At 43.2% G+C, this 14,942-nt stretch overlaps 1 protein-coding gene across 2 annotated transcripts in view; it reads right to left on the bottom strand.

Annotated features, from left to right (window-relative positions):
• Positions 1-2,776: 2,776 nt before the first annotated feature.
• pus1 (pseudouridine synthase 1) overlaps positions 2,777-14,942 on the bottom strand; it is a 35,503-nt gene continuing 23,337 nt past the window's right edge. For both annotated transcript variants that reach the window (XM_087999864.1, XM_087999863.1), the window contains exons 3-6: positions 13,204-13,341; positions 11,000-11,102; positions 6,631-7,328; positions 2,777-3,573 (exon numbers count right to left, since the gene is read on the bottom strand). In XM_087999864.1, the coding sequence (XP_087855990.1) occupies positions 3,523-3,573; positions 6,631-7,328; positions 11,000-11,102; positions 13,204-13,341 (990 nt within the window). In that variant the 3' untranslated portion in view covers positions 2,777-3,522. The remainder of the gene's footprint in view (positions 3,574-6,630; positions 7,329-10,999; positions 11,103-13,203; positions 13,342-14,942) is intronic.

Below are 14,942 nucleotides of genomic sequence, written 5' to 3'. Positions count from 1 at the left end.
TCCAGTGGCAGTTAATCAGTAACCAGCAGACCCAGATTGAAGATTCCATCCAGACTCCGAATGGAGGAGGAGGATGACTATGCTATTTTTAAAATACAGAGAGTGGAGATGGTCTCGAATATGCTGCTTGAATGGTGAGTGAAACCAGATTCACCTTTCTAAGAATTACATTAATATTGTACTCAGAAAAAGAAAAATTTGAAGGCAATGAACAAAGAGCTTGCGATTAACTGGATAGGTTTTCCAAAAGGTGAAGGTAATAGAGCAGTTTGGACAGCAGGCAGGATTTGTCAAATTACTTTCAGCAATTCACTTTGTATTTAATGTTTGTTCCAGAAACAAAAATTATCACTTTATTGACAGATGTTGTAGCTGTTCCATGTTGAACTAGATTTTCCCCGGCAGCTTCTTGTGCAAATTAACATGGTTAACTGATCAAATAACAGCCACTTAAACTATACATTGTTCCATTGGTACTCTGGGTGTGATACAAATATATATAAATGCCGTGACTGCAAGAACTGTTCAGAGGCTAGGAATACTGCAGCAAGTAACTCACCCCCTCACTCCCCAAAGCCTGTCCACCATCTACAAGGCACAAGTCAGGAGTGTGATTAGATTAGATTACTTAGTGTGGAAACAGGCCCTTCGGCCCGAGTCCACACCAACCCTCCGAAGAGCAACCCACCCAGACCCATTCCTCTACATTTACCCTTTCACCTAACTTGCACACTTATGGACTGAGAGGGGAAACCCGGAGCACCCGGAGGAAACCCACGTAGACACGGGGAGAATGTGCAAAGTCCACACAGTCAGTTGCCTGAAGCAGAAATGGAACCCGCGTCTCTGGCGCTGTGAGGCAGCAGTGCTAACCACTGTGCCACCATGCTGCCCAGTAACTCACCAAACCTTCTTCATTGGCATTTTCCAAATCCATAACCTCCAGCTAGAAGGGAAGTCTCAGAATTATTTGTCAATTTCCTGCAACTTCTCTGCACAACAGCCTGTTTGTGTGGTGGGTGCCAATTAACTGGATCCTTATCAGCAATTGGTTTAGTGGCCAAGGTACCCTTGGAGATGGTACACACTGCTGCCACTCCATGTCAGTAGTGAAGGGAGTGAATATTGAAGGTGTTGGATGAGATATCAGTCTATTCATTGTGTTGTTTTTTTTCTGGATGGTTAGATCTCACAGAATACAGGGAGAACTAGACATTCAGATACAGAACTGGCTCAAAGGTAGAAGACAGAGGGTGGTGGTGGAGGGTTGTGTTTCAGACTGGAGGCCTGTGACCAGTGAAGTACCACAAGGATCGGTGCTGGGCCCTCTACTTTTTGTCATTTACATAAATGATTTAGATGCGAGCATAACAGGTATGGTTAGTAAGCTTGCAGATGACACCAAAATTAGAGGTGTAGTGGACAGCGAAAAGGGTTACTTCAGATTACAACATGATCTTGATCAGATGGACCAATGGGCTGAGAAGTGGCAGATGGAGTTTAATTCAGATAAATGAGAGGTGCTGCATTTTGGGAAAGCAAATCTTAGCAGGACTTATACACTTAATAGTAAGGTCCTCGGGAGTGTTGCTGAACAAAGAGACCTTGGAGTGCAGGTTCATAGCTCCTTGGAAGTGAAGTCGCAGGTAGGTAGGATAGTGAAGAAGGCATTTGGTATGCTTTCCTTTATTGGTCAGAGTATTGAGTACAGGAGTTGGGAGGTCATGTTGAGGCTGTACAGGACATTGGTTAGGCCACTGTTGGAATATTACATGCAATTCTGGTCTCCTTCCTATCGGAAAGAGGTTGTGAAACTTGAAAGGATTCAGAAAAGATTTACAAGGATGTTGCCAGGGTTGGAGGATTTGAGCTATAGGGAGAGGCTGAACAGGCTGGGGCTGTTTTCCCTGGAGTGTCGGAGGCTGAGGGGTGACCTTATAGAGGTTTACAAAATTATGAGTGGCATGGATAGTAAATAGGCAAAGTCTTTTCCCTGGGGTCAGGGAGTCCAGAACTAGAGGGCATAGGTTTAGGGTGAGGGGGCAAAGATATAAAAGAGACCTAAGGGGCAACTTTTTTTTTTTAAACACAGAGGGTGGAATTAGCTGCCAGAGGATGTGGTGGAGGCTGGTACAAATGCAACATTTAAGAGGTATTTGGATGGGTATATGAATAGGAAGGGTTTGGAGGGTATGGCCAGGTGCTGGCAGGTGGGACTAGATTGGGTTGGGATATCTGGTCGGGATGGACGGGTTGGACAGAAGGGTCTGTTTCCGTGCTGCACATCTCTATGACTATGACTGTTTCTAGTTGGGACAGATTGCCACACAGAAAATACAAAGTATTCTCAGGACCAAAGTGATCCCCTGGATTCAATCTCATCACATCAATGGATCGGAATAGAATTTTCCAGGTTTATCCTCATTGTTTGCCTCTCCCACGGTATCACCAAGTTTTCATTCGGGAGGAATTTGCAAGTGATCACAATTGTATGGGACAGGATGGACTGGAGGGTCTGGGAATGCTGAAGGACAATTTAAATATTCAGTAGAAAGATCAATTGATTTTTGTTGGGGAATGTGAACGAAAGGAGACTTGACAAAGGCTGATAAACTATGTCAAGGTACAAATTACTAATGAATCAATCAATGAGTTGGGGGCTAAATAGTTTCCTCCTCTTCGTATTTATAGAAAAAGATGCAAATTTAAAATGGTGTAATAAAATCTCCTGAACAAAGATGAAAATGTCGGTCAGAATGAATAATTCTAGAATGCATTTTGGGTGAACGTCTTTCACTTTTATTATTTTGAAATAAACACATCAGCTTAAATGCCGCGCAGCGACACAATCCTGAAGTTCAGATACAATAAAGCTTTGACTGTGTTCGTGTGTTGAAGCTATGATTCTCAGATCCAATATTCTATCAATGCATGAAAGTAACATCAACATAAGACATGATTATCTGAGTAACAGTAAAGTTCGAAAGATGTCCCCTTAATTTGGCTATTCTCGCAGTCTGTTGAAATTGTCACATGAAGACTCAGTAGCAATTTTCTAAAATAATTTGATTAAAATTACAGGTGTAAAGTTTGCAGTGTTAAAAGTAGGGAGCTGGAACTAACTGACTATTCCTTTCAGAATTAATTACATCAGGCCAAATGACCGCCTGCACTGTATCCATTCTGTGCATCTCCTGTCCCTTACTCACCCCTGCAATGTGTAATGGATTTAAACTGGAAACAAACTCCTCCAAATATTATTGCTCCTTTAAACTGCCAACTGAGCAATAATTATAAACAAAATCAAGGGTATGTCACAAAGTTAAATCATCTCAATAGAGAGTGAAATTTAAACAGAAAACTCATCTTGGGGCCCTTCTCGTTTTGTAGAGTAGCCTATTCAAGCGCCTCGCACAAACACTGCAAGGAGAGATTTCCAACGATTGCTCTGTTCCCTCCGGTCTCTGCTCCCACCAGTTGGCTGTGGAACTGTTACTCGCATGTCCAAACTTTACCACCAGCTCAGTCAGAGTCACCTCCATCGCTGCCTTCATCCAAATCTTCAGTCACCTTCTGAAAGCAGAGAAGGGCAGGGAGTTTTTGTTTCAAGTCATCACAGAAACATATAAAACATAGTTAGGGAAAACAGATTTATTATTAAAATCATTACAGCATAAGAAATAGGAGCAGCAGCAGGCCATTCAGCCCCTCAAGCCTGGTCTGCTGTTCAACAGGATCATGGCCGATTTGACATTTTCCTGCCCTTTGACCATAACCCTTGGTTCTCTGACTGAACAAATATTTATCAGCCTTAAATACACTGCTCACATAGCTCTTTGTGGCAAGGAATTCCAAATACTCTCAACCCTCAGAAGAAATTTCTCCTCATTTCAGTCTTAAATCCTTTATTCTGAGACTGTGCCCCCTGGTCCCAGACCTTCCCATGAGGAGAAACAGCCCCTCACCATTGACCCTGTCAAACTCCTTAGGAATTTGATATGTTTCAATGAGATCACCTCTCATTCTTCTAAACTCCAGTGAGTAGAGTCCTCATCTGTCTAGTCTTGGCTCATCAGACAATCCCTCAATACCAGGGATTATCGTATTGAACCTTCTCTGTACTGTCTCCAATGAAATAATATCTTTTCTTAAATAAAGGGACCATTATTCATAATGAGAAAACAAAATATTTTCAGTTTGAGATTTTCATGTGTTAATTTTAACAGTTATAGGTTGATCACTGAGAGGATGTTTCCCCTTATGGGTGAGACTTGAACAATTTAAAATAATGGATCTCTCATTTAAGATAGAGATGAAGAGAAAGAGATGTCACGACCAGCATTCCCTCCAAGTTATTTTTCTTTCGTTGGCTGTGCAAGCCTTCAAGGTCCATCTGTGCCAGTGACTTTAGCAATCAGTAAATCACTGACTTGGATCTCAGTGTGCAGAACCCTGATACACATGCACCACTCTGTGGAACCTTCTTACCCAGGCAGCAGTGAAGGTGGGACATTGAATAGATTTTGAGGTGGAGTTTGACAGATTCTTGAGAGAATCAAATGGTATCATGGGTTTAGACAAGAACTGATATATCAAATGCTCCAGCATATTCAAAAGACTGAATGGACTACCCCTGCTCCAACTCGTGTGTTTGCCCTCCCAGCACGGGTGCTTTGCAATTAGGGTAGATTGCACTGCAGCAACTCAACAAGGTCATGTCAACAAACCAAAACCTCCCTCCGTCCATAACCACTGCTACCAAGAAGGGCAAGGGAAACACCATCACCTCAATCCACAATGACCATGACAGATTGGCCATTTCTTCAGCTACTTGATTAACATCCTGCGATATTGACACCCAACCTTGTCAGAGTACCTTCATCACATTGGCACACATTTCAAAACAACAACACACCATCTCCTTCTCAGAGCAGAACCTGTGGGCAAGCGGTTAATACCAACTAATGTCCCAAAAACAAATAAGGAGATTCTAAAGATTATAAAACCTATACTACATCAGGCAAGTCAATCCTATAAAGGTTGACTCAAGGAAAACTACCCACTTTCAACACCTGTCAAACGAAAATTACATTTTCCAAAGTAGCAATCAAGCCTAGAGAAGAACATACATTGTGCTGATATCAGAAAAAGCTTTTGTACAAATACCACTGGGAGCAATGAAGGAGAACACACAAGACGGTTCATGAAGGCAGCTCACCACCACCTTCAAGGGTAAATAGGAATGGGCAATAAGTGTTGGCACAGCCAGCGATGCCAAATGAATGAAAAAACAAACAACTTTAATACTGTCCAAAAACAAGTCAGATACTCTCAGGAGATATTCACCCAAATTAGTATCACTCTTTCATCATCAGATTTTTGCCAAGCCTGTGACACATTGTCTGGTGTGAGTTTTGAAAAATGAAATTTAAAGAGCAAAATAGAAAAAACACCTCACTGTTATTCAGAGTAATTCTCATTTGCCATTCACATGGACATTGTTTGAAAAAGGCTCATTGCCCAATACCAACAAGTTTATAGCAACTGGGGTTCATTTACTCGTCCTGAAGGACTGCCCTTCATTTAATTATCAGTGGCTCCATAACACAGAGAGCCCATTATCCTCCGGTACCTCCATTTTCAAATTATTTAAGGATCAGCTTCCACTAATATTATAGAGGCAGAACGTTCCAGATCCTGACAACTCCGAGTAAGAGAATTCTCATTACCCCTCTGTTCACTTTTCCAATAATTGTGATCAGCTGGAAAAACTCAAGTATCAATTTGTTTCGACATGGGGGGGGGGGGTTGATCTGTATAGAACATAGACTGCACAGCTAATAACAGAAGGACAGACAGCTTTAACCGCTTATATTTTTACTAGAATCAAAGTAAACAAACCAATAGCCCATTTAAAATCAGTGCTCCGGTACCAGCATCTGATTATCTTTGAGCATGTTACCACGTATATGGGGTTTGAAAGTGGAGTTAGAGATACCTATCAATCATGGTGGGTAACACAGACTATTCCAGGCAAGAATATTCCAAATATCCCTGAAAGCAATGTTGGTAACCAGAAATCCAAAGAAACTTAGCCAACCCTGGTGTAAATGTTTTATATACAGCAGTTCAAGGCAGCAGCTCACCTCCACCTTTCTCAGGGCAACCACGGACAGACAATAAATGCTGGTCCAGCCAGCGCTGCCTATGCCCCATGTGTGATATAAATAAAACACTGAAGTTACACTTGAGAGGTGGTTGGTGCTGCTCAACAGCCTTTGTCCTTGCATTGAGTGGCTTGCACGGCCTCTCAGAACCAAGAGTCAACCACGTTTCTCTGAGTCTGGAGTCACATATGGATCAGACTGGGTAAGGATGTCAGATTGCTTTACCTAAAGGGCATTAGTGAACCACGTGAGTTTTTACACAACTCTGGGCAAATTCATGGCTACCATCACTGAGGTTAGTTTCCAATTTCAGATTTTTATCACTGTAAATTCCATTAGCTGCCGCTGGAAAACTAGAACACGTACACAGAGTATTAGCCTGGGCCTCTGGCTTCAATAATCCAGCAACAGTGCCAGTTTGCCACCCTTAGTGCCTGGCAGTAGGACAGATTGTAGCTATTACCTTGATGTGATTCTGATTAATCTGAACTCCTGATGCTGTGGCACTGAAATCATGGATTGGTAACGTACTCAGCCAGTTGGCCATGGACTGCTCCTCAATTTCAGTCTGGATGATGGTTGGATAGATATGATCTTCTTTAAATCCCATGATTTGGTCCTCAATGTCTTGCCACTCTAGTGCCTGGTGAACTCCATCGTTGCCAAAACGGTTGTTGTACTTCTCAAAATGGACCGTGTCCAATACAAGCCCCAGTCCGGGAGCCTTTGGGACATCAACCTTTTCCTCACCCCAGCTCCGGACCATGATGGACTCTGGGGCATAACCTCTCACTATGGCGATCACTAATCCAATCATTTTCCTAATTTGATGCATCATGAAACTTTGTCCTTTCACCTTCAGGACAGCAAATTCCATGCCTTGCCTCACAAATGGCTCTTCACAATACATTTCCATTATGTATCGCTTAGCGCTGGGGTCTCTCGGACCCTTCCCGGACGTGAAGTTGTGGAAATTGTGGGTCCCTTTGTAGCTGGCCAATAGCCTGTTGACATGGCTCAGTGTATCACTGCTGAGACGGTACTCTATATTCTGCCTATCGTAGTCTTTGTGGGCAAAGGAGAAGGTTGGCAGCATATAGAAATAGGTCCGAGCATCACAGGTATTCTTTGAGTTGAATCTCCCAGTTACTCTCTTCAGTCCTGAAAAAGAAAGCAGTGCATCTGATGAGACCAATCTGCTGTCAATTTCATAGAATGCCCACAATGTGGAAGCAAGCCATTCAGCCCATCAAGTCCATACTGAGCCTGAAGAACATCCTCCTCAGATACGTTCCCCCTACCCTATGCCAGTGCATTTCCCATGGCCAATCCACCTAGCCTGCACAGCATTTGGACTGTGGGAAGAAGCCGGAGCACCTGGAGGAAACCCACGCAGATACAGGGAGAATGTCTGTGTGAAGTTTGCACAGTCGCCCGAGGGTGGAATTGAACCCAGGTCCCTGGCACTGTGAGGCAGCGGTGCTAACCACTGAGCCACCATGTCACCCTGTAATTTTCATTACATTTGATTTTGAAAAACTTGGTTTGTTTGACCTCCCTGCCCACTTTTCTCCCTGGTATTAGGTTTTTCACACCAATGCTTACCACCATGGGGTGGCATGGTAGCTCAGTGGTTAGATCTGCTGCCTCACAGCAGCAGGGTCCCAGGTTCGATTCCAGCCTCGGGCGACTGTCTGTGTGGAGTTTACACATTCTCCCTGTGTCTGCGTGGGTTTCCTCCGGGTGCTCCAGTTTCCTCCCACAGTCCAAACGATGTGCAGGTTAGGTGAATTGGCCATGCTAAACTACCCATAGTGTTAGGTGCATTAGTCAGAGGGAAATGGATCTAGATAGGTTACTCTTCGGAGGGTCGGTATGGACTGGATGGGCCGAAGGGCCTGTTTCCACACTGTAGGGAATCTAATCTAATCTAATCCCTGCAGACTTGTACCTTCATGGCTCTGGAACTGAGGGTGACTAGTAGCCAATAGCATCCATTGTGAATTCCTCCCTGGTTGAAACTGGGAGTCTTCATAGGGACACTCACTGAGTTTGTGCAGTAGGTGAAGGGGTAAAAGGCTGTGGGTGGAAGTAGGGATTAAGTAGCATGGGTTATAAGTGGTCATGGGGTATGGGTAGAAGAGGTATTGGGTGATATAGGATATTTGAGGGAATACAAGATGGGTACAAGGCATTAGGCTACATGGGTTGGCACAAGATGAGTCAGGTGAGGGGTGCAGGGAAGGCGTGATGGCTGGAGGAATTTCTGATATTTCTAGAGGGAAAGTACCCAATGATATCCATTCCCATGGTGGAGGTGAGGCACCCTTTGGATTGTGAAAAGGCTGCTTATGTGTAACAAGTGAAAAGTTCACTGAGATTATAAAAGTTGTAAAATTTTATTTTCCTAATCATTCACACAGACATTGTAGTACTTGTGTTTCATGTCTGATTTCCCAAATAATCCGTTTCACAATAGAGGCCCCATCAGATGAGCATTTTGATGGAGAGATCCAACTGCTTATAAAATGGATATGTTTGTTAACCTGAGACACTGACAACAGGAGTGTAATGTTTGCTTTCAAAAAGGATTAGAAACATGACAACATCAATGGAAATATCCATTTTCTATCAAGGTGTCACCCGAGTTATGCCAACACTTGGTAATAGGTGAGCTAGCATGGAGAGGCAAGGGCAAAGAGGGGAGTTGGCATTACATTGTAAGAGGGTATTAGGACTACAAAGAGTGATGAGGATGATTTGGGGGGCATATGCAGTGTGCGGGACCATGGGAGATGGGTAGCTGAACACAGCATGTATGAAGGGATGGTGAGGGATGGATTATAGGGGCAGATGTTGACATGGATGGGGAGTGAGAGTGAGGGGGTGAAAGCAAGAGATGTGTTTTCAGTTTGAATCTTGAGTTTTAAACTTTTAACACATGCAGGAAACCCAAGGTAGAAATTTATCCTAAGTTTGAATAGCCACCCTGGGAAGTGGTATCAGGGCCTTTGGAGGACAGTACAGAATTTCAATTTCCCTACCTGAGGAAGGAAACAGTTGCAACAAAGACTCACTGATTTAATCAACAGGACAGGAGATCACATCTATGATTGATAGCCTAGATTGCTGAATCTTTCTCCAGAATTAAGCATTAGTGGAGATCTAATTGAGATGAATGCATTTTTAAAGGGTTTAACAGGCTAGAGGCAGAGATAATGTTTCCCCCAGCAGGAGGGAATAGAATCTAGAACAAAAGTGGGATTACAGTCTCACAATAAAGGGGCTTATCCATGTCAGACTGTAAGGAAGAGAAATGTCATCACTTGGAGTTGGGAATTTTGAAATTCTCCATTCCAGAGGGTGCTCAGTTGTTGAGGAAAATCAAAGGAGAGATTGCTGATGTTTGGACACAGGGGTAGGGGTGGGGATGGGGTAAGAGAAATTAGATCTGCCACAATCTTCGTGAATGGAAAAGCAGGCTAAAGGGGCCGAGTGGCCTCCACCTTCACAAAAGTTAAAATGCAGGGTCGAAATAAAGAATCACTCGCTAAGACATTGAAGCTCATCAAATCAATGCGCTATTAGGGGAAGACTTCTCAACTGCAATGTGGTTTATTTACAAACTGGTGCTAGGTGCCATCCATCCCCACTATCTGACTCTCAACATTCAGGCAATTCCATTTTATTTACACTGTGCTTTGGTATTTATTCACTGGTACTTCGAGTACGTATTTGGAGAGATATAGAGAAAGCTGTTGGTCAAATTCACTGTGTAAATGAACACAAGATCTACTATTATAAAATCAAGCTGGAGATAGATAAGGTGACTGGCAGGTGTCTTTTCCCTACCTGAGGAGATTTCAAGACTACGCCGCATATTTTAAGGTGAGAGATGTAAGATTTTAGAAAACACATGAGCAACTTTTTTTTTTTAAACACACATAGCGGTTCATGGGTGGAATGAACTTTCAGAGAAAGTGGTGAATCCGGGTACAATTACATTGTTTAAAAGATGTTTGGATAAGTACATGAATAAGAAATGTTTGGAGGAATATGGACCAAGTGCAGGCAGGTGGGATTAGTTTAGTTTGGGAATATGGTTGGCACAGACTGGCTGGACCGAAGGGTCTGGTTTAGTGTTGTATGGCTCTATCAGTAGCTTGAGATTTGGAACTGACTGGATTGTGCTATGGAAAGTCAGCACAGGCTCAATAGGCCAAATGGCCTCCTCCTTTACTTATGCAAATTATCAAAAGTAGAGGCACAAGCTTTTTTTTGTGGTCTTGTAGTTCACATGACACAACAAGGCTCCTCCAACATCACCTCCCAAAACATGCAAGCTCCTCCACCACCAGAACGACAAGGAACAGTAGATACATGGGAACACCACCCCCTGCAAATTCCCCTCTGAGCCACTCACCATCCTGACTTGGAAATATATCGCCGTTCCTTCAGTGTCACTGGGTAAAATCCTGGAATTCCCTCCCTAAGGGACATTGTGGGTCTACCTACAGCACATGAACTGCAGCGGGTCAAGAAGGCAGCTCACCCCCACCTTCTCAATGTGATGCCCACACCCTCATGAATGAAAATGAAAAGAATCGCCAAGGTCCATGGAGTCAAAGAAAACTTGGGTGACCAGAGCGAGAGGTTTGAACAATGCTGCAAATCAATTCATACCAAATTAACATATCTCCTACTTCATTTTCAAACAACTGCCTTTCACATTTAACGTCTGCCCACATATTTCATGTCTCAGCCTGGTATATCATTTTTATAAATTAACTCCTACACCAAATTGTCAAATAAACACAAATTAAAAGCCATACCTAGTATTTTAATGCCTGCTGGTAGGTGTGCATTGACCTTATCCAACAGGTCTTCGATGAGCCAGAGTTTCAGAGAGACAATTTGACCAGCAGCAGAAACACCCTGGAAATTAGCAAAATAAGATGTCAACAAACTCCACATTATAAACTTTAATCCAAACTGACAATGGAGAAACTGGGGATGGGGCGTATTTTAGCTTTTCACTGCATTGACATCAGCTGACAGCAACACAGAGCAGGACATTCGACTCTATCCCACAGAATTCCCACCCAGAGAGTTAGTTACAATTTCCTCCTGTATTTCTAATGCAATGCATTTAAAATATATAAATTACAGACTATGCAGTCTGCCCTTGCAGAATAACTGTAAAATGCAAAGGATTTAAGGTAAGGTGGGAATGGTCATGAAGTCAAACTCAGACACTTGCCTCAGAGAAAAGGGGTTTGTACAGAAGAGCTAACCTGAGTCATTATTGCTCAGTTCTTTGTGGTCTTTTAAAGAGCAGGGTTAATTGTACAAGTCAAGGTTAAGTGTATTCAGGAAGGGATCACTCACTGGATATTCATCTGACTACCTTAACTGGTACACATGATGATCCGAATGGATTTCATCCAAGGGTCTTAAGAAGAGGTTGCTAATGAGGTAGCCAATCTTTGCTAGATTTTGGAAAGATAACATCAGATTGGAAGGTAGCAAATATAAACCCTCTACACCAGAAGGGATGGAGATAGAAACAAGAAATTAGGGCAGCATGGTGGCTCAGTGGTTAGCACTGCTGCCTCATGGAGTCAGGGACCTGGGCTCGATTCCACCCTTGGGTGACCGTCAGTGTGGATTTTGCACATTCCCCCCCCCCATGTCTGCCTGGGGTTTTTTCCAGGATCTCCGGTTTCCTCCTGCAGTCCAAAGACGTACAGGTTAGGGTGGATTCGCCATGCCCATTGTGTTCAGGGATGTGTAGGCTAGGTGCATTAATTAGGGGTAAATGTAGAGTAATAGGGCAAGGGGAATGGGTCTGGGTGGATCAGTGTAGACTTGTTGGGCCAAATGGCCTGTTTCCACACTGCAGGGTTTCTATGAATCAGCCAGTTATCTTGCTGCCTGTTGGTCATGCCAAAGGTGTTGGAACCAATCACTGCAAGATCCTTAGCCTTTGTCCTGCTGTTGAAGCCACTATGTTTATCCAGTTAGTCCAGCTGAGTTTCTGCTTCATGGTAACCCCGCAGGATGTTGATAGTGGGAGGAACTCTGCCATTAACACCATTGAATGTCAAGGGATGATGATTAGATTGTCTCTTGTTGGATATGGCCATTGCCAAGCACTGGTATCATGTGAATGTTACTTGCCACTTATCAGCCCAAACCTGAATTTTGTCCTAACCTTGCTGCATATGGACACAGTCTGCATCAGTATCTTAACTGTGTGAACATCCCCACTTCTGACCTTCTGATGGAGGGAAGGTCATTGATGAAGCAGCTGAAGATGATTGCACCTAGGACACTCCCCTGAGGAACACCAGCAGAGATGTCCTGGAGCTTAGATGTCTGACCTCCAACAACCACAACCATCTTCCTATGTGCCAGGTATGACTCCAACCAGCAGGGAGCTTTTCCCAAGATTCCACTGACTAGTTTTGCTAGAGCTCCTTAACGCCACAGACGGCCAAACGCTGCCAGCTGTTTTACAAGGAAAAGTTGGACGGAGTTGCTTCCAATGCAGTTTAAATTATACGATTAAAGTGTATAAAATCCTGAGACGTGCTGACAAGGTGGGTGTGGAATGTTTCTGCTTGTGCCTCTGCTGGTTCAGAACTAGATGGCGCTTTTCCAAAATAAAGCTCTCTCAAAAGCTGCAGTTTCCCAGTTATGGCATCATACTTGTGGATAGTTTTAGCATTTTCTCCAAAAGTACTTTCTGCGTTTTCTTGGAAAAAAAATAGTACACAGAGCAGATCTGCTCACAGCACTCTGAATGCAGTCTGGTCAGGCTCCTATAATTAACTGTTAAAAGGTGAATAATTAACAATGCAGAGATGATGAAATGTACTCAAGTGTGAATGAGACTGTCTACTCAAACATTCCACTAACAATTACAACACATCTCAGTTAAAAGATGTTCTGTTACACACAATTTAACTGGAAAACATGCTGAGTAAGCAAAACCTGTTTTGGTATTTCAAGAAAGAGAAAGTACAAATGGTACCTTGTCTGTCCGTGCACATCTCTGGAAGGACATCTTCCTCATATCATCACCGTGGTTCTCTGGGATACATTTGGCCTTTACAAGTGCCTTCACCAACTCATCCTCAATCGTTTTAAACTGGGATGATCCAACATTTCTCTTTTTAAGAGAATTGCAGAAAACATTTATTTGTTAACAACATAGAATAATGAGCCAGTTGTTATCCCACATTTTTACTGCTGATTACATTCATACAACAAGGAAGAGGTGCGCTAAAAAAAGAGACCATTCAGCCCAGATCTGTAATGGTCATATTCTAACTGACTTATTTCAATTCTGCACACTCAGGCTGATCCTTAATATTCCTTCAACTTTCTATTTAAGACAGCGACTTCTCTCCATGCTCCTTGCACCAGCTTCCCTTATCATTTAATCTCTTGCCCTCCACGCTATCACAGACCTTATTTTGCTCTTTCCACCTCACCAGTAACAGCCCCACACTGATCTCCTCCAACCCCTATCCTGTCCACCCCCAGTCCCCAAATCCACGTCCCCATTCCCTCTACCCCCATGACCCCATCACCACCCTCCCCAACCAAACCCACACTCCCCCCACCCAAGGCCCATCACCCAAAAATCATCCCCTGCCTCAGTACTTGCTTAAAATTTGTTATATCTTCAAGATCTTCTGTTCTGTTGATGGATCATCAATTTGAAATGTTATTTCTGTTTTCTCCCCAAGGTTATTGCCTGACCAGCTGAATAGTTCTAAAAACAGGAACAGGAGCATGTTATACAACTTGCCCCACTATTCACAATGATCCCAGCTAATCTTTGACATCAACATCACTTTCCACTTGCTCCCTGTGTCTCTCAATTCCTTTCAGTTCCATCTATTCCATCCTTGAATATAACTAAGCTATGCGCACCTACAGCAACCTAGGAAAAGGATTCCAAAGGATCACAATCTTTCAAGTGAAGAATGTTTTCCTATCCTGATCCTAAATGGCTGACTCTTCATGAGAATGTGGCCCACTGCTCCAGACACTTCAGTCAGAGGAAATCAACCAGTAGACATCCACTCTAGATGTGATTTCCCAAAGCCTGGCCATCATCGACAAGGCACAAGTCAGTAGTCCCCACTTGCCTGGATGGGTGCAGCTCCAACAACATTCAATAAACTCAATACATCCAGGACAAAGCAGCCACTTGAGCAGCTCCCCATCCACAAGCATTCACTCCCTCCATCTCTGAAGCTCGGGAACAGCAGTATGTACTCTACAAGATGCACTTCAGAAATTCATCAAGGTTCTTCAGGCAGCACCTTCCAAACCCACAAAGATCAAGGGCATCAGATACATGAGAACACCATCCCCTGCAAATGTCCCTCCAAGCCATTCACTACCCTGACTTGGAAATCTATCACTGTTGCTTCACTAGGTCAAAATCCTTCAATTCCCTAAGGGCATTGTGAACTTACCTAAACCAAATGAACTGCAACAGTTCAATGGGGCAACTTACCACCATCTTCTCAAGGGCAAATAATGTTGGCAAAACTCATATCTCTTGAATGAATTTTTTAAAAAGCTTGTCAAGTCCTCTAAAAACATTCCATGTTTCAAACAGCTCTCATTTGTGCCAGGTGTAGGCCAAGTCTCTGTTGGGTAGTATTTTGGGTAAGATTGATCACCTTTTCTTATTTTAGACTATTAACACAGAACAGCAAGAAACAAACAAGATGCAAGGTGAAGGTCTGAATT

Source organism: Chiloscyllium plagiosum, unplaced genomic scaffold, assembly GCF_037043375.1.
Source record: "Chiloscyllium plagiosum isolate Xiang-an unplaced genomic scaffold, Cpla_swu_hap1 HiC_scaffold_24, whole genome shotgun sequence".
NCBI lineage: Eukaryota > Metazoa > Chordata > Chondrichthyes > Orectolobiformes > Hemiscylliidae > Chiloscyllium > Chiloscyllium plagiosum.
Note: the sequence above shows the minus strand (reverse complement) of the source record. Positions and strands in the feature narration are given on the sequence as shown.